Source organism: Spea bombifrons, chromosome 3, assembly GCF_027358695.1.
Source record: "Spea bombifrons isolate aSpeBom1 chromosome 3, aSpeBom1.2.pri, whole genome shotgun sequence".
NCBI lineage: Eukaryota > Metazoa > Chordata > Amphibia > Anura > Pelobatidae > Spea > Spea bombifrons.
The window spans coordinates 88,365,447-88,390,374 of record NC_071089.1 but is presented as its reverse complement, the minus strand read 5'-3'; the positions used below and the strand labels follow the sequence as shown (position 1 = coordinate 88,390,374).

Genomic DNA, 24,928 nt, shown 5'->3' with positions numbered 1-24,928 from the left:
CAAGATGGAGGGCATCCATCTCCTTCGCGACCTTATGTCGGAGGGCGATTGGTTCACCAGGCTGGACCTTACAGACGCGTACCTCTCAGTCCCAATCCACTCGGATCACAGGCGCTTCCTGCAGTTTCGCTGGGGCAGGGAAATCTGGCAGTTCAAGGCTTTGCCTTTCGGCCTCAGTTCCGCTCCCTGGTGCTTCACGAAGCTCCTAAAGCCGGTCATGGCCCTCTTCCGCTCCAGGGGCATCAGGTGCATCGTCTACCTAGACGATATCCTGCTTTTTTCGAGTTCCAAGTCGACTCTCCAAAGCCATACGGACTTCGTGGTCCAGTCCCTCCACCAGCTCGGTTTCCTGGTCAACGAGGCCAAGTCGGAGTTGTCCCCGAGTCAGCGGATCATCTTTCTCGGTTTCGAGATAGATTCCCGGGCGGCCATGCTTCGACTCCCGCGGTCCAAGATTGTCGCCATCCGCAAAGAGATCAGAGCCCTTCTTCGCGCGGATTCTTGCTCCCTCCGTCTCCTGGCCCGTGTGGTGGGCCTTCTCTCGTCGTCCATTCAGGCGATATTCCCGGGGCCTCTGCACTATCGCGCCCTGCAGCGCCTCAAGGCGCAGCATCTCCGCAGGCTCCCGTCCTACGACCAGCCGGTTCAGTTGACTCCGGAGGTCCGCCAGGAGCTTCTCTGGTGGCTCCGGCATATGGAGGCGTGGAACGGTCGGGCGATCTTCGGGTCCCGGCCGGACTTCGTTCTCGAGTCGGATGCCAGCATGCTGGGCTGGGGCGCGGCCTCGGCTTCGGAGGCGACCGGAGGTCTCTGGTCCCCGGAGGAGCGCTCCCTCCACATCAATTGCCTGGAGTTGATCGCGGGGTCGTTCGCGATCAAGAGCCTGGCAAGGGACCGCACGGACTGTTGTCTCCTTCTTCGGATGGACAATGTCTCGGCGGTCCGCTACATCAACCGCCTCGGCGGCACGCGCTCCAAGCGGCTCACGGAGGTGACCAAGGATATTTAGGAGTTTTGCCTGGCCCGCAATATCACCCTGCAGGCCGAGTATCTGCCGGGAGCGGAGAACCTTCTGGCAGATTGGTTCTCGAGGCATTGGCGGGACGCCAGCGACTGGAGGCTCCATCCCCAGGTCTTTCTCTCCCTTCATCACCTGAGGGGTCCTCTGCGTCTGGACCTTTTTGCGTCCAGGACGAACCGTCAGACGGAGGACTTCTTCAGCTGGCTTCCGGATCCGGAAGCTCGAGCTACGGACGCGTTTTCCCAGCTCTGGCCTGCGTCGGGCGCTTATGCTTTTCCCCCGTTCGCCCTCATTCCCAGGGTAGTGCATCACCTGCGTCGGGAGGGGGGCTCCCTTGTCCTGGTGACCCCCCTTTGGCACTCTCAGCCGTGGTTTCCTGCTCTGCTGGAGTTGTCCTTTCAGGATCCCCTGGCTCTCCCCCTCCTGCCGGATCTCTTATCCGGCCCGGAGGGTCAGCCTCACCCTCTCATCCTGGAGGGCCGTCTGTCCCTGGTAGCTTGGACGGTTTCGGGCGTCCCCGCCCGCTCCCGGGCCTATCGGAGGAGGCTCAGTCGCTTCTCCGGGAGTCTTGGGCTCCAGGCACCAGGAAGTCGTACAGGTCTGCTTGGCGACGCTGGGCTGCTTGGTGTGTGGGACGACAGATGGATCCCCATTCGGCCCCTTTAGAGTCCGTTATGAATTTTCTGGCCGACCTTTTTTCTGCCGGCATGTCCTATCGGACGATTAATGTTTTTCGTTCGGCTATCTCGTTTGGGCATGTGGGGTTTGCTGGTGATCCGGTCGGTAAGGCTCCCTTGGTGTGTCGCCTGTTGCGGGGCATTCGCCTCTCTCGACCCCCGGCCCCCCGCTACGACTCCCTTTGGGATGTGGCGGTGGTCCTGGATTTTCTCCGGTCCTGGCCTGATAACGATTCTCTTTCCGTTCGTCAGTTGTCGGCCAAGCTTACTCTGCTCCTGTGTCTTCTGTCTTTCCGCAGGATTTCGGACGTGCGGGCTTTTGATGCCTCCGCCGTCTCTTTCTCTCCGGAGGGGGTCTTGTTTCGGGTCTCTAGGCGGACTAAGTCTCTGTCTTCTGCCGTGTCTTACCCGTACCTTCATGCCGACCCTCGGCTTTGCGTGGCTCGGTGCGTTCGTTCCTACCTGTCCCGCTCTGCTGCGTTTCGTCCCCCTTCGGTCTCCCAACTACTTATTTCCTACGTCAAACCGTTTAAGGCGGTTTCTTCCCCTACGCTAGCCAGGTGGGTCAGGTGGCTCTTGTCCCTGGCGGGGATTGATGCGTCTTTTGGGGCCCACTCGGTTCGGGGGGCCGCGGCTTCGGGCGCCCTCCGGGCTGGTGGGGCATTGGGGGATATTCTCCAGGCGGCTGACTGGTCTCGTGCCTCTACTTTCCGCTCTTTTTATTTTCGCCCGGTTGCTTCGGCTGCGGTGGCTTTGGTGTCCAGGCGTTAAAACTGCAAAATATGAAGCCTCCTGTCTTGCCTTAAAATTGGAAATTATTCTAGCCTTGGTGCCTGAATAATTATAATTTTAATAAAGACAGGAGGCGAGTATTTTCCCTCCCTTCCCTCCCTGCAGGTGTTTGGCTCCTGGGGGGTAAGTGCGCTGGTTTTTCTGCCTATGGTTGTTAGGGGGCGTTCGTGCCCTCTTTGTTTATGTGATGCTCTTATGCTCTGTTTCTGTTTGCGGCCGTTCCGGCTGTTTTCTGGATGTGATTCTGTTACGTTCTCTCTCTTTTTTCAGCTTGAGTGCTCCCGTGTCCTGTGCCTTTGGCGGTTCTTCCTCTGGTAGCGGCTGGTTGCCCTCCTTGTGTGACTCCTGGTTCAAGTTCAAGTTCGAGTTCCAGTTACGGTTCGCTGGTGTTGGACGGCGTTCTGATGTTCCTCGGCTCCGGTTCGCAGCGGACGAAAGAGGAAGAGGGGGAAGGTTTAGGGGTTTATATACCTCCTGTGTATGATGTTTCTATTGGTTGGTTCACTGTTTCACGTTAACTCTTTCTTTGCTGCTGTGGTGAGAGTAAAGGAAGAGATGCAAAATACTCGCCTCCTGTCTTTATTAAAATTATAATTATTCAGGCACCAAGGCTAGAATAATTTCCAATTATCTTCAAAGTAAAGAAAAACAAGGCGTCCTGGAAGTGATGATATGGCCCCCCCAGATTCGATGATGTTGAGATCAGGTCTCTGTCTGGGATTACATAAAGAAAGAGAAGCAATTGAGGATGCCTAAATCTCTGGTTAGTTCTCCAAGATGTTTGGAACAATCTAACTGCCGAATTAATTAAAAAACTGTGTGCAAGTGAATCCAGAAGATTGATGATGTTTTAAAGGCAAAGGGTTGATTTAGATTCTTCTGAATCAGATTTGTTAAATGATAAAAAATATGCCATTGATATGTCTATAATGCGTAAAACCTTTGCATAGTACTAAATAATAATAATAGATATTATGCAAATAATAACATTACATTGCAAAGCCTTGTCTAGTAGAAAATTACATGTCCCAGTATTGTCGTGTGCTAACAGGAATGTTCTGGTGGTATATAGGCATGTTTTATGTCATATTACAGCTTTGGGGCTTATAATTCTGTAGAATCATCATGCTACAAAATAACAGGATTCGTCCCCCAGAAGGATCCTCAGTGGGATACATAGTGTTTGTGGCTTTTTGTCAGCTAACCAGACGTACTGTATATACACCTTTTTGTCAATCGCTTTAACTCCTTATCTATTATAACAGCACTAGCGAGAAAAAAGCTACAATAAAATTGTTGTGTGCTATCTTGTGAAGACTAAATTTTGTCATTCAAAATCAGTATACACTAATCTTTTATATACCATTCCACCTATGATCTTTCACTTACTAGGATTATTACCTGCACCTTTTAAAGGCATACCTGTGAACTCTCTGGGTGCATCTCCAGTTCATCCCATCTTTCTCCTCTACCTACTTTCCCATACACTTAATACTGTTTGGGACTAGACCCTGCCCTATGTTTAACTAGCCCCACCTACACGACCAACTATCCCAACCCCCTCATAATGCCCCTCCCTAAAAAGATGGAGGCTCTATGTAACATGTATAAGGAAGTTCCCAAGTATGTTTATTAGGTCTACATGTTGTCACATTTATTTATCTTTATAGAGCTTCAAAGAACATCCTCGGTAGCAATGTTTCAGTTACTCCTCTAACTCACTTTCATCCATAGTCTCTTGGCTAATATTTTACCTGTATACATTTAAACGTACTGAATACTTAGTAATATGACATCTGCTTTATGTATTGGTTAGATGTGCTTTAACGTAGAAAAATAGAAAATAATGGTAGATTAATTTTGAAGTACTGTCACAAGTGGCCCTTGATATTTCCATTTAGTAATCATACGTCCTGTAGCGTTGCTAATTAGTAAAACACAAATATATTTTGTGTTGTAAACACTTAAGATCTAATTGAGGGTACTAAGAATCTGTAATTTCAGATCTGAAATGGCTTTGAGGCTACAATAAACCTTGGTTTTTTTTTTAAACATACTGATAATTAATTTACATTTTCTCAAAATGTGCATAAACACATGGTGGCATTGTATGTTTGGGATATTGATCCCATTTTAATCTCCTTTTGACATGTAAATGCAGCTTTTATCAATAAAACATTTAGCATACAAATCATAGACAAAGGGTTTTTTTTTGTTAGAATTCAAGGACGATGTACTCATCCCAGGGGAAGCAGAAACCCAGTGGAGTCACACGGGTTTACATCACGTCACATGGCCCTGCTCTGTTCTTGCTTCCCCTGTGGAATTGCGCTGAGAGGTCTGGTTCACAGAGAAGGAGATGATGAAAGAAGACACAGGGTGAAGTGAATGAAAATAAAAGAACAAGAAAATGCAAGAAGAGAAATTGAGCTGCGATAAAGGAGACAGGGACAGCGGAGATGTTTGGGAGACATTGACAGAAAGTGTGAAAGTGTGAGAAAGTGAATGAGAGTCAGAGAGAGCATAAGTGTGAAAGAAAGTAAAAAAAACACCCAGCAAAATGCAAATGAAAATTCTTTCTGCTTACTTTTCTTTGTCTTTCATTTGTGGATACTCGTGCAAATTGACAAAATTGGCAAATTTTGTTAAAATTTTAATTTGTACATATCCAAAAGCACAAGTTTAGTACATACCAATATACCAATATAATTAAATCATAGAGAAATAATCTTTAAAAATGTCACATCTACATTTAGGGATTGTAAAAATGTATTGTGTGTTTCCCTATTTATTCAGATTAAAGACTCATCAACTGAAACTGACAGTATGGTGATTTCAACACAGCAACAGGGAACATGCCCACTGGTAGTGTTTTCTGCTATTCATTTATTTTTTCCTTTTCTCTTTATCTAATCTTATCACCATCTTTTTTGCTTTATGGTAGTGTGTTGGTAATATAGCAACATACTCATATTTTGTGTAATTATTCAATGAGTGTAATTCTTAAGTATTTTATTATATTAGATAAGTGAGAAAATTGTTGGTACACTTATTTCTTTGTCAGTGAAATCTATGCATCAATTCAGTGACAAGTCTCATTCACTTATCTATAGGGTGAGTCTCGATCTCTAAGTAAGAAGCACTGGATATCTACACATGCACATGTATTAGAAGTGCATTTATTTGAATTACATTTTCTTCCATGTAATTTAATCTTTTAATGAACACAGTGCTGTACCACCTGTAGGGAACCCAATTATGGAGGCTGCAGTGCCATAAGGAGCAAAGGGTAGGGGGACATATGTCTTTCCTAGTGGCTGGAGTACTTTTTGAAATTAAGTACAGTCATGTATTCAATTTTCTTTTAAACATATTAATTAAAAACAAATTATGTTAATTTTAAAGTACCCCACAATATAAGGTTATTTATGATAAACCCATTAAATTAAGTCAAATGATTGTCACAAAGCAAACTGCAAAATTAATTCTCCACCCAGGTTTATAATCCTCTTCCACTGATATTTGTTTAGATAAACACACACTAATAGGTAGATGTTACTTGAACGAATCCATATGTAAGCTATCACTACATGAAATTAAAACCACCTTCATTAAAGAGTCTAGGTTTGAGTATTTCTGCTGTCAGTTGTCACAGATATACATGAAAAAAACATTTTTTTCTTCCAGAGACTAAATTTAATTTCTGCTTTTTTATATGGGACATGGTATTTAACTATATATCTATTGCATTAAACTTTATGATGTAGTAAAATAATACTTCCTGTCCATGAAATATTAATGACTGCTGGCCAATGAACATTCATTCACAGCAATGATACCAGATATTTAGTAGTAATTATGCATCACATTAAGGTTATATTTAATTGAACATTGTATTTCAATAAATTCAATCGTTCATAATGTTCAATGTAAAATGTAAGAGTTTGTTTTCTATTCTAAGTATGCCATCAATGCATTTATTTTCTATTTCTATTATAATTTTAACAGATATATGAATCTATTATAGTTTATAAACACAGTTTTCTTCTTAGCCTTTAATAGTAAGTTGTATATATCAAAGATACATACATTTACTCAACAAGAGACTAGCAACAAAATGTTAAACAAAACCAAGAAACATAAGCTATAAGCAAATGTGTTCATCTACCATGGTCATAATGTCACAAAGTCAACAATCTATTTGTCTTAAATGTGGAAAAGGTTAATGTATTGTGTCAGGGTGGTTGTATAACTTTGGTACACCTACGTTTATTGGTCAGTAAATATGCACAAGTTGTAAATACAAATATACATTTTTCCACATTTTTATAAAAAAACCAAAAACAAAACACAGGCTAAACATTACTGGAGATATTTAGCAAATGTTCCTTCACTCTGCCCACAATACCACAAACCTTCCAACATCTTGTGATTTAAAAGTGAGCCAATCAGAATTTTTTTTCCCAGTGTACATGGGCCCCACATTGACATTGTTTTTTCTTCAAAGTTCAAAACTTTTTTCACCTCTTTAAAGCATATATATATACTTTATATTATATACACAGTACTGTGCGAACGTTCTAGGCAGGTGTGCGAAAAAATGCTGTAAAGTAAGAATTCTTTTCAAAATAATTTATTTAACAAAATGTAAAGTGAGTAAACAGAAGACATCTCTAAGTCAAAACAATATTTGGTGTGACTACTCTTTGCCTTCGGCATTAGTTCTTCCAGGTATATAGGTATACTTGCATAGTTCTCCGAGATGTTTGGAACAACCACCTGCCAACTTGAAGAATTGATGCTGTTTTGAAGGCAAACGTTGGTAACACCAAATATTGATTTGATATTTCTTCTGTTCGCTCACATTATTGTTAAATGATAAAAATAAGCTATGAATATGTCTATTTTTGAAAGCATTAATACTTTTATTTTTCATAGAATCTTTGCAACATCAGCTTCTGATTAATATATTGCTTACTGTTTACATAAGAATATTGCCTCTTTTGTTGTTAAATTAGTTTTAAAAATCTTTATTGTTTTCATAATATCCAGTTAAATCTGTAACCTAAATCTCTATTTTAGCAAGTATATACATGTTTTATTAATAGCAATTAAATTAACTGTAATGGCAGATTTGTCTATTTTAATTTCCAAATTCCTTTCCTCCACAAAATTAATTTTGGAAGGCATCTGCATACTGTATTCTTTGTTATGGCTGAAAATCTGGCTTGTGTACAGTTATATGAACCACAACTATATAATTGTCTTTAGCACCTCAGTGACTAAAGTGGGACACCATTTTCTGAAACCCAGCCAGAATGTTTTTTAATGTCTTTGAAACTGAATAATGTCTAACATGTCAGATCACAAGACAGGTCTGAAAAGGTTTTCAGCCCAACACCTGCAAGATAATGAAATGCCCTCAAGGTTTGTTCCAAAGGGGTTGCATTGTTTAATATTAAATAGGATATCATTTTGTTACAGTTCTTTCAGATGTTCACACGCCATTTTTTAGGTTCTTTCTGTTTTAAGGAACATCCTTTACTCATACATTCCTAATATATGCGTATGGTGTCACTGCAGGGACAAGTTCAGAAAGTTCAGCTTGTCGAGAATGTTAGCCAAATATATAAGCTTGCTAAGAAAATCCCTATCCAACAGATGGGATAACATGTTTTCTTTTCCCCAAACCATCTGACTTCCCTCTATGTTGTAACACTGTTTTGAAAATCATCTTAAAACAGTCAGGAAGAGCAGATCTTTACCAATAGTTTGCATAAAAGTGGTAAAAAAAAAAACCTAATGCAGTTAATGAAATCTACCAAGTCAGACTGTGCGATAATAGGGAAGCCCTGGCAACTTGAGGCCAGTGCTGTCAAATCACGTAAGTGCTGCTGCGCGTTATGTTTAAATACTGACGCAGTTTGTAGCCAGCCATATCCAGTCAGCGGCCATACACTGGAGTGCTGTCAGCCAGCAAGCCCACCATTTACAAGATGTTATGCTATGATCAATGTGAATTATCTCCTATATTATACACTTCAGTTGTGGGCAAACGATAGCCTAAAATATTTTTTAAAATATTTGATTTATAAGAGACTATACTTATAGATTTTGTTTTTAAGAAAATATAGTTTTATGTTTAAAATGGGTGCTTCCCTAAGCTGGACACAGAGCAAGCCTGGACAACGGCACACTGGGAAACCTGATTACCCAGTGGGCCTTCTGGACCTGCTGTCATTGGCTTAGTTGGCCCAATATACATTGCAGTTAGCAAGTATTGATAAATTGTATGTGTAGCAATGTGTACATTTATGTCAAGATGCAGAACAAAATGAGAAATCCTTTTGGAAAGCCAGTATGGAATTAGAAGGATACAGCACAGGCCTAGCAAAACTTACTATATACAGGCTTTAAACTGTCTCTCAGGGTTTCTGGTATGAAAAGATGCCCTGGGCCCCTCAACTTCAACAGGTGTGCCCTTTGCCCCCCTCCAACATATGTAAACACACGTACTCATTCATGATACTCACTCATGATAAAAATACAATTCTACTGTGTAATTATTCCCAGTTTATTTATATAATATGTATTATGTATCTGTGTATGTATGTGTATATATATATATATATATATATATATATATATATATATAATATATTTTCTTCATAATTATTATTAAATAGCTATTTAAATAATGCAATGCTATCTATCGCATCCACCACTAATGGCAGTCAACAGATTTATGTGTATTAAAATTCATATTTATCAGCAAAACAATTAACAGAAATGTAACGAAAGCTCTACATAGATATGGAAAACCTGAATTTTGTTATGTAAAATGAAAGTAGATCATAACTGCAATATATGTTTACCATATAACAAAATCTATAACTCATTGTTATTGGCACTATTATACTTTATATAAATGTAAGGATATAATAAATATGCTGTAAAGAAAGATCACTGAACAGTGCTGTATAAATATTTTGGTTTGTTCTCTACACAAATAATTTACAATGAAAACAAAATAGTAATAATTTTGTTAACTTTGTCGATTATTAAAAAAAAATTTTTGTTTTTTTTTTACATTTAGCTTTCATTATTAGAAGAAATTGGATTTAAAGGAGCACTGGTGTATGTTGACCCCTGTGACCTACCTGAAAATGAAAACCTCAACAACAAAGCATTTATGGTGTCCTTAAACAATGGCGATGTTCCAGGCTCTAGTACATCAACCAACAGTAAGTACACAATCAGCCATTTTTAATATCACATAAGTGTTGTTATTTAATAGACCCCCCAAACTGGTAATGTTTAAGATGATTTGAGGGAATTTATTTGACAAATGGGCCTTTATCAAATGTTGCTGGTGAGACTTTTTTTTATTACCAGTGACTGCAAAAATGATTTCTGTATACCTATAAAAAGAAAGATAATATGTGATCTGTTATGGATTTATCAAATATGAAGTTAGATGGTGGATTATCTAGTAGAGTAATCTGCCTCAGTCCTGAGCCAGATAGCAGAGTTCAGGAGACTGAAATGCAAGCTGAGGTGCAGGACCTCAGGATACAGGTAGCTGGAAGAGTTATGGTCCAATAAAAACAGCAGAGGAAGCTGGGCATGCCAGTAGTGGAAGGAGACAATGAGGAGCAGGACAAGCCAGTCTGGGGTCAAAACCAGAGAGTTAGTACAAATAATGGATCCATGGGCAATGTTACTTGGGGTCCAGTTAAACCAGGCAAGGTTCATAACCAAAGAAATAAAGAGGGGAAGATAACAGGAGCACAGGAAGGTGGCAGGGCTAATTGGGAGGGTCTAGAGATGACTAAATGTCCTTAAAAATAAACTAAAAGTACCTATTGTGCATGCCTTATAGGAGGGGAGGCTTTAAAAAGGTTTCACTCACGCATGCACAGAGCGTACAGCATACAGAGTCATTTGACAGAGTTGCTTGCCGACAGCGGGAGGAGAAACACAAACTGAAAATGCCTAGGTTTTCCTAGGCTTATGCTGCATTTGAAGTATCTTAGCAGACTTCTAGGTCAACATACTGTGATAAAAGTATATATTTTTGCAAAGCAGACAAACCAGGGAGTGTGACTATGAGCTTCTTGACACTTGTCATGCAGATCTTAGGTAAAGAAATCCAGTCAAATGTATTCCTCTGCGCATTCAAATGATGGAAATAGCCTATATATCTTTCAGAATTTGCTGGGAACAAACTATTTAATACTGTATTTGCTTAGGATTTTAGTGCAAGTTATTTGGCAATTCAAAATACCCCCAATTTTTTCCCCTGTGACTCACCCCAATGCAAAAGAAGAACACTATATTAAAAAAAAATCTATTAATTGATACAAAGTCCTCAGCAACGGCAGTTTTCCATCCTTTTTTGTAGCAGACTCTGCCTCCTTTTTAAGTATTTTGTGTGGCACCTCTGGGGGGTTTGTTGTAGGAAACTGCCTGCCAGTAAGATGTAGGACATCTTTGGCTTGCAGATTTGGGGTAGATTCCTGAAACAGAATGGTTTTCAAGACAGTTTAACTGGAACTTTAAGACAGTTTTTCCTTTTCTAATTTTTTGCACACCACATAGGTGTTAAACATGTGACCTGGGTCAGGTAGATGGCATCCTTTTTATACTTGTAGGTTCTTGTAGGTCACATCTTGCCTTATGTTGAGTAGTACAATTCTCAACTTTCCTTCCTCGTTAAGGCCATACTCCCTCAAAACTCAATTGATATATTCATGTGTATAAAAACTCGGACACAAAACACAGAAAATAATGGCCACAGAATTTATTCATAATAGATAAAATACAATTAATGTTTTTGCAACTCTTAACACCATGTAATAGCCTCACATCCACCAGTGACTATTAGGACTACCTCTACCCATGAGAGGACACAGACCCAAACTCCAAAACATACCCCTGGGTGTCAACATTTGCTGTGCTGTGTCATGAAGAGATGGTAATATATACTGTGATCTAGCACCAGGCTGTGCTCTGTTCTCTCAATCAATCCACCATAGTGGAAAGTCTAATTTTCCAACTGCTGATCTTCCAATTTTCTGGCAAGGTTCTACTGCTGTGACATAAACTATATGTTATTGCCAAAACATCCAAGACATAAGTATACAATTCATAGGTACATGGAATGTTATATAGTTATACAGATTTGGATCAGTGTGAAGTCAGTGAAATTCAAATATTTAGGATATACCCAGTTGAAGGCAACTTCCACATCCTTCTCCCAGCCATAGCCACTCATGCCTAAATAGGTAAGGATAAGAAATTACTTTAGGATCTCAAAGTCAATTTCATCAAAACCTGGATAAATGTCTATTTAAATTTAAAGTGTGAAAGTTTAGCGACAGAACCACTTTAAATATAGCAAGTGTATCAAATGCATTCCTGAGAACTATAAAATACCTTCTACAAATTCCAATCTACAATAGAGAGACAACATTATTAAAATTAGAGAGGGTGTTCCTGCTGTTTTCAAAAACGCTAAACTACATTTCCTCTGACATTTTCTCCTGCAGTTCCAGCTGCAGTGTTCAGAAATTCTTGACCCTATGCATTTCTTTTCTATAGGTTTTTACAGCTTAGTCTGTTCTACAGGTTGTTCAGATCTCTAGTCATGTTGCATGGTTGCATACCATTAGGTCCATATGGTCATGAAGGGCTTAAAATATGTTAAAACATTGACAGGGTGGTGCATCAGCTCCATGGCACAGGCATATCATGGGGCACAGTGGCATATAGGGGGTATAAGGTATTTCTGGGGCACAGTGGCAAGCCAGGGGGCAGATGTGCATAACTGGGGGGGGCAGGTTGAAAAAAAAAGGAAATAAAAACAAAATATTTTTCTCAATCATAGCTTTTATTAAAAAAAAAATGTTCACATAGTTTACATGAATTAACATTTACTGGTAAAACTTTTTTCCTATAGGGTCGTCTTATATTCAGGCTTTTTCTCTTTTTTATAAATTAATATTCAGATTTAGGGGGGTCGTTTTATAATCAGGGTCATCTTATAATCGAGCAAATATGGTACTATTTAGTTACATGAATATAAAGCTACCAAAAAGCCAGGATGCTGGTTCAAATAAATGCTTTGTTGTTTTTTCCCCACTAAAACACACTTGGATAAATAGTTTTAAACATATACTGACAATTGGCAGTAACTCAAACTTGCCTTTTATGATTTTTTTTTATACAAAACAAAAACGGTGGCCCTAATTCGGAGGATTTTGAAAGTGTTCTATTATAGAATGTACAATCTTCCAAAAGTGAGAATATTTTCATGAATGCACACAGATTTCACATAATAGTCATATAATTTTGATATTGTTTGAATTTAGAATACACAATATTACGAGAGTATCGAAAGAATCTTAGAATTATGATTCTCATCTATTTTAGAATGCCCAGTATTTCAAAAGTCATAGAATTCTCATAGTGTTTCATCTTAGAATGCACAGTTTTTGAAGATTCAGATAGTTTTGAAACTTTTCTCTTTTAATGGACAATATTCCAAGAGTCATAGAATTACTGATTTTTCTAGCCTCCTATCTCAGAATGCACTCCATTCAAAAAAAATACTTCGTGTTGTAAGCCCTCAAGTGTCAAATAAATCAAATCAGCATTGCACTTGATCAAAATCCTATACAAATGTTTACAAAATTCCATATTTTCTTTGAATGTGTACTTTTCTACTACAAAAGTAGGACTAATATTAAGTTAAGTTCCAAAATATGTCTACAATTTTTGCATCAGAATATACCTGTTAATGTTTTTTTGGTTCTACCACAGTGCCAATATGTTTTATGTTTGATAACGTTATATTTTGTATGAATTAGACTACTTTCTCTTAGCATATAACTCTGGTGGTACAATATTCTGATCCTTTTTGTGTGCACCTCCTTCATATTCATTGCTATTTTCTGATACTTGTTGGGCACAGGTTGTACAATCTTTGTATTAGCATATACAATATACATATATTTATTTGTCTTGCTTTTGTCTGGCATTACTTTTTTGGTGTGCCAACTTTCACACTTTGATATTTTTCTAAGAGCCCTATATTACTCACAGACACAGACTTTTCTTTATTTGTTGTATCTACTATAGATCGTAGAGATTTTTTATGAACTTATTGCCGGTTTTATCCGAACATAAAATACGTTTCAGGCATGGTTTTCTAAAACAATAGGTACCAGCCCATTACATGTCATTGCATATGCCTAGGCTCTCTTTGTTTGCTAATATGTAGCATGTTACAGGCAGGCAAGGTACAATCAGCATCACCAAACCATGGGTTAAACAGAATCACAACTGGAAGGCAAACCAGAAGCAGAATCCAACAAAGTTGGAGTAAGTAGTGGTCTTAACACCTAAGTTTTCAAAATGCTTAGAGCTGCTCACTCATTCAATAGATTAATTTCAATGTATACACTAATTAGCTGAGTTAGAGGTACTCTGATCTTTTCAATAATACTCTGGATAATAATACATTAATTCAATCAAGTAATTCCATATTTAGAACATTAATTCTACCTGCTAAGTGAAATAAATTAATGGAAATCAGAATTGCTTGATTATTATCACCAAATTTAATTAAAGTTAATCAATCACACATTATTCATTATAAAAAATATATATATATTCCCCACCTACTAAAGGTTTATGCATTGAAAATCAACCACTCTCAGCTGTCCAGTCATGAACAATGAGAAGAAAAGTTGCAAATTAATGTCTGTGACTGCTGTCCTTAGATTCCAGTAAGTATTCTAACAAGCAGTAATAGTTTTTTTTTTTTACCAAAGAATCTTGCGTAAATATACTACACATGTCAAGTTGCATTGAAAATAAATCAAGAGACAGTCCATGTCATCATCATGTGCGTGAAGAAATCCGCATACAGAGCTCTAATGAAACGGACTCACCTCAGGCTCCAAGTTTTGGGCATAATTAGTAGAAGCCAACAGAAGGTGTCAAATAATTAGAGAAGGCGTTCGTAATGCCTCTCTGAGGCTTCAGTGGGAGAAGGAGAATATGCTGCACGCTTCGACTAACTGCATCCGTCAGACTAATTTTTTCCATAAACTGCTTAGTAAAGACCTCATCTTGGGGCATTCTGTGCAAATCAGTTATTGTTCTGTTGTTCCTTTATCCATGCACAAACATTCAGTGCATGATATATTATTTGTTTTGGTATGTTATGATATTTTACAAACTACTGACCAGATTTGTTTTTCAATAATATATGAAAGATGTGTCTGAAAGTGAATTTCTGTAAATCATTATGACTAGTACAAGTGTTCTGTACAGCCTTCATCCCATCTGTCCTCTTAAAATTGTCAAGCAATTACACCAAGTTGCTTTTATTGCAATCAGATGCATTTTTTCCATGTTGGGTTTCTCTTCATCTGATTGAAAAAAATAATTAAAATTATGGTATGTCAGATTATTTTTTATGGAATCATTACTAGACCTGTGCAAATTGCTGATTGACTAATTGACAAATTTTTCGGTTCCTTAAACAGTGTCGAAATGCCTTAATATCGAGGTAAATTAAACTGATCAGCTTCAAAGATGTCCCAAATAGGACATGGGGGCAGAATTTTACCATTGTCAAAATTCCAAGTTGAAAAATTAAATTATGCATGTTCCAAATGTGGCCTTTTTCATCCAACAACCTAACAAACCCACGTATAGATGGTATCACTGTACTCGGGATATGTTGCAGAACACGTATTGGGATGTTGTTTGACAGTGACATATACCAGGAGATGTAGTGTGAAGTGTGTGATAAAAAACAATTTTGACAAAGGCTGGTAATAGAATTAATGTATGGAAAGAGTTAAAATACTAGCATTTTTAATATCTTGGGGTGTCTACCTTTTAAACATATGTGGTTTGATGGTGGTAAATTGAATTGACCAGCTTCAAAGATTTCCCAAATAGGACATGGAGGCAGTATTGCCCTTTATTGCAAAAAAACCTAATAACATTGGGTAATTCTAAACTCAGGACAAATATTAGAATATATTTAGCTGTTTTTTTCATTAGCTTTTGAAGATGAGGAAAGGATTGATGTCAAAATGAGAAAAAAGTATTTTTCCCCAATTTTTCACCATATTTAATTTTTTTTAAAAAAAGTTAATTATATGATGCAATCAAAATAATGGTATCTAAAGAACGTCCTGAAAAAAACAATACATAACCTGTGTGGTTACGGTGAATGGGAAAAAAGCAACTTACAGCTGAAGAAAAACACAGCAGAAATGTTAAAACTTTATTGCTGGGCTCTCTGCTTACTCATGCATCTGACATTCTTAACCATTCCTAACACACCGGAACCCTTTAATGGATCCTTTTGTACAATTCTCTGCTCCCCTCCGTGTATGACCTTGAATAACTTGAGCGTGATTTCATCTCAGGCTCCTGTTGTCTGCTTGATATCGTCTCAGACTCCTGCCCTCTGCCCGGCCCTGTCTCATATTCCTGCCCTCTGCCCGGCCCTGTCTCATATTCCTGCCCTCTGCCTGCCCCTGTCTCAGACTCCTGCTTTCTGCCTGCCCCTGTCTCAGACTCCTGCCATTGGTCTGACCCATTGTTTAAGAGTCCTGCTGTCCACCCGACCTTGTCTCAGACTCATAGCCCTTTGACCTATCTTGTCTCAGACTCCTGCCCTCTGCCCGACCCTGTCTCAGACTCCTGCCCTCTGCCCCACCCTGTCTCAGACTCCTGCCCTCTGCCCCATCCTGTCTCAGACTCCTGCCCTCTGCCCCACCCTGTCTCAGACTCCTGCCCTCTGCCCCACCCTGTCTCAGACTCCTGCCCTCTGCCCCACCCTGTCTCAGACTCCTGCCCTCTGCCTGACCCTGTCTGAGACTTCTGCCCCCAGCCTGACCCTGTCTCAGACTTTTGCCCCCAACCCTCTCATGCATCTGACATTCTTAACCATTCCTGACACATCTTTTGCTCATCCTGGGGCTTCTATATATTAGGGCTGATCTAAACTACCCTTATTGGAGCCTTGATCCACCCTATGTTTCTGTATCTATTTTCGATTTGGTTATTATTTGACTGATTATTCCTCCTTTCTTGGACACTGGCTTTCAGGCTTTGTGTTGTTTTCTTTGTTACCTTGTTTTGATCTGACTGATTTTGCATATTAGCTCGACTTTTACCACGATTCTGTTGCAGTTGCAGGTGATACCAGGGGGCTCTGTCTGTACCCCATGAAGCATAATGACTGGTAGATAGGTACAGAAAGGCAAATAGAAAACACATGAGGCTGAAAATATATGGGTAACAGTCTATTTTGGAGTGTGCAGGCAGAACAGGTGAAACAAGACTGATAACAGCATAGGCAAAAAGGCAGATGCACCATGGCAGGAAAAGGACTTCAGATAACGGGCCGCGGAACAGACAGCACACAAGCTTCGGATAAGGGACCTTAGAACAGACTTCAAAAAGGACACTTTTTGACTGGATACACAGAGCAGGGCAGAGCACAATGCTGCAACTCCTCTGGCAGGACACACAGCAGGAACACATATAGAAGCCCACAGACAGGACACTGGACTCATGACAGGGAAGCCTCAGGCAGGGCACATGGCAGGGAGCTCTCAGGCAGGGCCCACGTAGCCAAGCAAGCCAGGTCCACACCATGGGATCACAGGAACAAGCAGAATCATGAGACTAGGAACTGGGTCAGAACAAACCAGGTCAACACCAGGAGATCAAGGACAAGTGCCAAATTAGGAGCCAAGAGCAAGGTCAGGGCGAGCTGACTCAAATGGGATAGAATTCAACTGAACATTGCTAGAAACATCACAAGGCCAGGAGGCAAAGAAACCGCAGAGCAGTATACACCACAATGCAAAGGCCAAGAATGAAGAACAGAGCAGGTATTTAAAGGCAGGGCTAACTTCCAGGTAACGTGGCTCAGCTGTCCAGAATAATTAGAAACGGGTGCTCCTGGGAGTATAAGGGCCCGCAAATTCTGAACAAAAATTATGTTCGAGGGTCTGTCCTCATTTTCCTAGCTTTGCACAAATTGCAGAGTTTCCCACATGTTCAATCTTGGGCCGTAGGGGCCCAAATTCAGAGCTAAGCCTGTAGTGAATTGCAATCCACAACATGAGGTGTCGGCCTCCCAACACTCTCATCTGTCCTGGTACCCACTAGAAATGTGCAAATGGGCCAAAAATGTTTTTAGCCCATTGGTTCTCGGGGGAACAATTATCGTTCACTGCCGATTTAGTTTGGCTGGAAATTCAGGGGCATTTTTCATTCAGGAACGAAATTAGTTGCCCGGTGCCCACATTCATTCCCTCACACTTTAATTCACTCTCTCACACTCTAATTCTTGTTCACTCTCACACTGTCTAAATGTTTCTCTGCCCACTACTTCTGCTTCTGTCCACCACTTCCGCATCTTCAATCTTTGATCCTTAATCTGCCTTGTTCGGCTGCATCTCCGCAGACATAACCTGTCAACTTCCACCAAAATGGTGATGCTGTGATGACATCCTACCCGATCATCCAATTGGAGGAGAGGCTGTCACTGCAAGGACAGCCCTATTGCCCACAGGTGAATCTGAATGCACAAGTCTAATACTCACAGATGTTACAATAACATACTATCTTGAGTTTTTCAATTACAAATAAGCAGGTGTAGCTTGTGCCATTATAATAGGTTGTGATTAAAACAGTTTTGTGTGTGTTAAATTGATTAAGAAGTGTTGTATTAACAGATTTCTAAGTGATATCTGTGATTACCTACATCACTGTACAAGCATTATTGGACTTGTTTCAGTAGTGTTGGAAACCTTTTCTGGAGTATAATTGGCATCTGTAGCACTCTTGATAAGCTTTTTACGATGATTACGCTGCACTCTCCTGCAAACATTCCAACTGAATAGGACATTCTTGTTTAGATACAAAATATACATCTTCATTTTGTGATTGACAACAACATGTTGAAGCCAATCAAAAGTCCGCATTTACAGAACAAGTGTTTCTGTAGATTGGTTGTAAATTGTGTCCGTGTTTATTTACCCTTGTGTGTCAATAATAACAGATACTTAAAAATCAACTATCCTAGTTTTTGTTCCTGCTATATCTGCAATATAAAAAGTCTCCCAATAAATATAATTAACATTTGGGAATATGTGAGTACCCCTGGTGTTCCAAAGTGCCAAACAGGGTACATAGCGTTGAACTCTGAAGTTCTTGATAAGCACCTATATGGTTGTAATAGACAGTATACAACTATGTCTGCAGTTTGTTCCCAAGGACTATTTTAACATTTAGTGTTTTTAATGCACTAGGAAAACAACATTTTTTACTTATTGGTATTATATGAAATTGATTATAAATGTTTGCAAGAATCAGATTAATGTTATTATTTTATAATAATTTGTACATCATATTATATGATATTATTGATTACATAGAAATGAGCATGATCACAATAAATGAAAAAAAACTAAAGGGTTTATTCCCTAGAAGAAGAGATTTTCAACTCACCAACTTCATTATGCCTTATGAATGGCCGACTCTGGCAAGTTTCTCCTGAGTTTCAAGATATCAAGGTGGTTTGGAGAGCAAATTTTCATCCTAGTGACGGGGCAGCTCGCGATCTCACAGTGACATGTCATAATCCAGGTATCTGGGGATGTTGTGGCATAGTTTCCTATCCCTGAGCGTGTGGCGATCTCTCTGGGAGGAACGTCCCAAGATCCTACTGTTACACACAGACGGTAATTATTTTTGGCTTAGTTGCTATACGTAGGATGATTAAGGACGCGAAAGACGATTTACTTCAGTTGTGGTCACGTTTTGAGGGCCTGGTCATAGTTTGGACTGAAATAGTGTTCAGGCAGGAGAATAACCAAGTCCTTGTTGGCTGTGAATAGGGTTAGGATTAAGGTGAACAAGGTAGTACCTCAGTTCGTGACACGTAATGGGTGTATAGTTATCTGGCATCGGTCACTGGAGACTGACTTTGATTAAGATGACCCTGCAGATGTTGCAGGTGGCTAGGGTGGCGCTGGCTGGATCTCCACAAGGGTTAAAGTTCAAGCATAGTCTGGATTGGCTACGGAATGTTTCCTTTTAATAATCATTTAAATGATAATTGTTTGTATTTATCCACTCATGATTGTTTACATAATCACTCTATTTTATTTTATGTTAATAAAGATGTAGCCTTCTCAATCCAAAATAATTGGTGAGGTGTGTTTATTTTCTGATATCATGAGATAAGGGAGGGATGCTTGACTATGCCCCAGTCATACATTTGAAAGGATGCAACCACACAATTTATAATATGCATTAAAATAACAAATAGGATAGAATTTGCCTCCATTACACTGCAGTCCAAACTGTATAATGTTTTATATTTTGAATACTTTTACAGCCAAGTTCTGCAGTTTTCCCCCAATGCAAACAAAACATGTTTTTGGCTCTGGTGTATGCGATATGGTATGTAATGCTGTGTAATGAAATGCATTTACAGGATGCACATATAAAGTAAAAGGAGTAGTGAATAGTATCAGGAGAACGTTCCTTCTTCCACTCAGCTGCTACTGTTTTGTATTGTTTTTGGCAATGAACATTTTGAGGAAATATACAATTAGCAATAATATATTACGGTTCCCTAAATCTGCCTTGTTTGTCATTGTTCTACGAGTTCCAATTATTCAGACCATATAATTTGCTGATGTATTTCCCTTTTACCAGAACTCATCAGAGAGAGTGAATGTATTTCATTTTTTTCTGTAGCTATAGATATGTAATATCTATCTGGAGGAATTCATTAGCTAAGTGGTGTTCTAGATTAGACTATATCTTCATGCAAAAGACATAGTATGTTCAGACTATTTAGTGATGGTCTCAGAGTATGCACCAGTCAATTTACGACAAGAGCTTGTTTAAATTGTTTGGATGCACCTGTTGAATATGCCTGTATCACATTCACAAGTCATCAGGCAAGTTTAGAATGCTTGTAATATGCAATTTATATGGATGGGTTGTGTAAAAGTCCCACAAATGCAAACCCTTGTAATTTACATTAATTCCAACATACATTAGAATTTTAGTTTTGAACGGATTATAAATTGTTTGCACAATAATTGGTGCAGCAGATTTCACAATAACTGTTGATTTTTAGAAATGGCAAGAGTAAACAGAAAAATCAAAATACACAAAAAAACCTCCACTTAAAAGCCAAATATGTAAGTGTGAAAAAAGAGAGAGAGAGAACTGTAAACCTACCGAGCTCTATTTACTGACCATTTAAACTGGCTGCTGACCATATGCCTTTGTTTTTCAAATGTCACAGTGAGCTTGGGAGCTAAATATAAAAACCAATTGCTTAAAAGCAAAAGCAAAAGACACAAGAGAAGCTATTGGAACCAAATGCGCTTGCAATCCCCCAAAAGTGCGACCCTTTAGAAGCTCTGCTCCAGGATGGCTTTTGAACAGCTAGTTACAGAAGCACACGGTGGTTTTCTAAAAATATTTGTATATTTGTCTTATAACCAGCCTCCTTTCCCTACCTACATACGGGTTGTCCTAGCCCGCTACCCATAGCCTGGGAGATCTTGTTTTCTATGTTCTGCCCCGCTGTTAGCTTGGAAAATCTCTCTATTTTGTGGGGAATATATGCTAAATGGTTATCCTGTATTTTTTTTTTTAATTTGTGTGTGTTTTCATGTGGTAGGAACACAACAAATAGACATGAAACGTTCCACATTTAAACATGCTCATAACAATTACTTTAAAAATAAGACGTTTGGGGAAGTTCTTCACTTTTATAATGAGTAACCAAATGCTTATGCTTAAGCATGATACGTGCCATGAACAATGACATTATTTATACTTAAGTGAACATAAGATAGATACAAGAAATGCTACATTAATCACATCCTCACTTGAAGTTAAACCTCACAAACCATCATTAATGTGCATAGCCACAAAACAATATTGTATTACCTATTTCATTGTAAACATAGGATGTGTGAAGACCTACTGGAATCAGCCTATGAATAGGAATGAATAATGTATGGTTGATACTATTCTCTAGGGGAGATATTCATAATACAAGAGTAAGAATGATCACAACATCCCCTTCCCTGCACCCACTTTTTATAATTTTTCTATTAGTGGAATATGTGATGCTCATAAGCAAGTAACAAACAAGTTACCACTGAATCTGTCCAAACCTTAATTAACAATGGAGTTTGTGGCAAGATGGTGGCTTTACCTTTCATCTTTGTGAGAAGTTGGTGATTTGGAGATGTTAGAGATGTTAAACTAAAAGTAGTTTGTTGCAAGATGGTTGGTTGCATATGCTAGACATGTTACAGGAAAAGCTAGACGGGGGGAATATACAAGAAGCCATGTTGTTGATTCTAAAGTATTTTGTCATATGTATTAATATACAAAATTTGGATTTAGTTGTATACCTTATAAATGCAGACTTATTCTGGTACGACAGAAATATCTCCTTGAAGCAAAAGGCAGAGTGCACCAATGTTTTGATTATTTAAAACATTGATAGTATTTATTAAAATAATTTGCTATTTACCATTATTTACCAATGTGTGTGTCTTCATAGATTGGTTTTAAAATAAGTTCTCAGAGAACAAAAAGAAAAAAAGAAACTTCAGAAGTTGTGAACTATTAAAGAGTTCTTATATCGTCAAGCTTTTATCACTTTCTATTCTTCTAGATTATATGTCATATATATGAATTTCCACAGAGACTCGCTGTTATTAATACCAGTAGATTGAAACAAGCAACACCAAATAGAATTGTATTTTCTCTGTAAGATCCCATAGTGATGTTGTCATGCTTTGCTGCAACCTAAAAATTCTATGCTGTGAATGCATTTATTTGCTTCATTTGAAATGTGCAGAACATTATAGGTCTGTATGATTAAAGCATAACAGGGACAGTACAATGCTTATTACCTGGTTATTACCTTTAATGCTTTATTGAAGGCTGTTTAATAGCAGTATTACACTATTGCCATTATAAAGAATCTGCCATGTGTAATTGTCTCCTACAAGACTTAGAATGTTTGCATATTTTAGGCATATTTTCAAAATGGCAGCATAACACTCTTATTAACAATGCCAATGAGTCAATTTTATATTTTTATTACTTGGGTGAGTACCTGAGGCCAAATTACTTTTAGAATGTCTGCCTAAAGCATACTATAAGCAATTCCATTTATTTTAAATTATGTGTTTTAGATTCACTTTTATGCAAAAGATATGTCATTCAGCATTTCACATATACCAGGCTGAAGAATACATGCACATTTTAACGAACCACTTAATGAATTATCATTTTCAGAAAACACAATACTTTTTTGTTAAATGCAACTTTGTTATAGATAAATGCCTAGTGTGTGTAATAACAGCATTATTTTTCACAGAATATATAATTGTTTTGGTTTTTATATTATTATCATTCATTATAGATGGTACAAGATAACACTTCAAGTCATTAAGTTTGACACAAACACCTATATTCTATCAAAATTTGTACATCTGTTTAAAACCTATTAGTGATACTTTTTGTCAGCAAACATTAATTATTTCAGTGGCCACAGTATGACTGGCCATGAGACTAGGACATAAATGTATCTGCCAATTTATCCCCCTCTCCAAGGCACCAGACCTATCCTGTTAGTTGAGCAATCATATTCTACCTGTGAAATGGATCAGTAGGCCCCACGTTAACATACCCAAGAACTTGCCAAGTTTGACCCAGAGTCTCGGATGAGTATCCTCTGTCTCCTGTCTTTGACCTTCTAATTTAAATGTGCTCTAGTTGTAGTAGAACCCCCCCCCAATTTAAAGTCTTTAAAGTTGGGCTCCGGCCTATAATCGGGGTGTAGCTCAGGGAATGTGCTCTTCATATAGCACGACCTCGCTGCTGCCCGGCTTCTATGACAGAGCGCCAGCATGACATGAACTTCCGGTGCTCCGTCATAGAAGCCAGGTAGAGGTTGCCTATGCGTATCGCCTAGACGTCCACCGGCTGTCCCCACTAGACACCAGGGAGTCTGGAGCATAGGGAGCAATTTTGGGGATACATTGGTAAGTTGGTAAGTCTGGGGGACAGAGTGGCATATCAGGTGGTATAAAGCATATCTGGTGGGCAGAGAGGCATATCAGGGAATCAGAGGGACATATCGTGGGGCAAAGTGGCAAATCTGGGGCAGAGTTTCATATCTGGGGGCATAAAGCATACCAGGGTTATAAAGCATATCAGGGGGGGCAAAGTGGCATATCTATAAGTAAGGTGTATTATGAATTAAAGGGGACCTTAAAATGGCTATTGGTTTTCCAAATTTGTTTTTTTATAACATATGCTGTCAAAAGCAGGACTAAAACTACATGTATTCTTAATACTGTTTACCAAACTATAAGGTTGCAGCCTAAAATCGGGCCAGTATGGGTTTCTTTTTTCTTCCTGAGGTAAACCCATGTTGCCTTTCAAGATCAAAAGCAACATGGGTTTACCAGGAAGATCATGCCAAGATCATGATTGGTTGACTAAAGTAATCAAAGTGGTGCAGTAGACATTGCGTATCTGGATTTCAGTAAGGCCTCTGATACTGAGACTTTATTAATAACTTCAATCTCTGAGTTTAGGTCCCAATGTTGTTGAATGGATTAGGGAGTGGCTGAGTGACAGAAAACAGAGGGTTGTAGTCAATGGCCTATATTCAGTGGGGTACCTCAGGGATCTGTACTTGGACCTAGTGATATTGCAGAATGTCTTGATGGAAAGGTATGTCTTTTTGCTGACAACACAAACATTTGCAACAAGGTTGATGTTCCTGGAGGGAGAAGCCAAATGGCAAATGATTTAGGTAAACTGGAAAAATGGTCAGAGCTGTGGCAACTGGCATTTAATGTGTATAAATGCAAAGTAATGCACTTAAGGCATAAAAACCCAAGGACAGAGTATAGAATATTTGATACTGTGCTAACCTCACACGCTGGAAAGGGATTTAGAGGTAATTATTTCTGAGGATTTAAAGGTAGGCAGACAATGTAGTAGATGCGAGCAGAATGCTTGGTTGTAGAGCGTGAGGTATTAGCAGTAGAAAGAGGGAAGTGCTCATGCCGTTGTACAGATCACTGGGTAGACCGCACTTGGAGTATTGTGTACAGTACTGGAGACCGTATCTCCAGAAGGATATAGATATGTTGGAGAAAGTTCAGAGAAGGGCTACTAAAATGGTTCATGGATTACAGGATAAAACGTACCAGGACAGGTTAAAGGATCTTAACATATATAGCCTGGAAGAAAGATGTGACATGGGGAGATATTTAAATACTTAAAGGGAATCAACAAGATAAAGGAAAATAGTTTATTTAAAAGGAGA

The 24,928-nt window shown here is 39.1% G+C and overlaps 1 protein-coding gene across 1 annotated transcript in view; it reads left to right on the top strand.

Annotated features, from left to right (window-relative positions):
- LOC128484065 (inactive N-acetylated-alpha-linked acidic dipeptidase-like protein 2) overlaps positions 1-24,928 on the top strand; it is a 156,641-nt gene that overhangs the window by 108,436 nt on the left and 23,277 nt on the right. Inside the window, exon 5 of the mRNA XM_053460383.1 lies at positions 9,587-9,734. Within this exon, the coding sequence (XP_053316358.1) occupies positions 9,587-9,734 (148 nt within the window). The remainder of the gene's footprint in view (positions 1-9,586; positions 9,735-24,928) is intronic.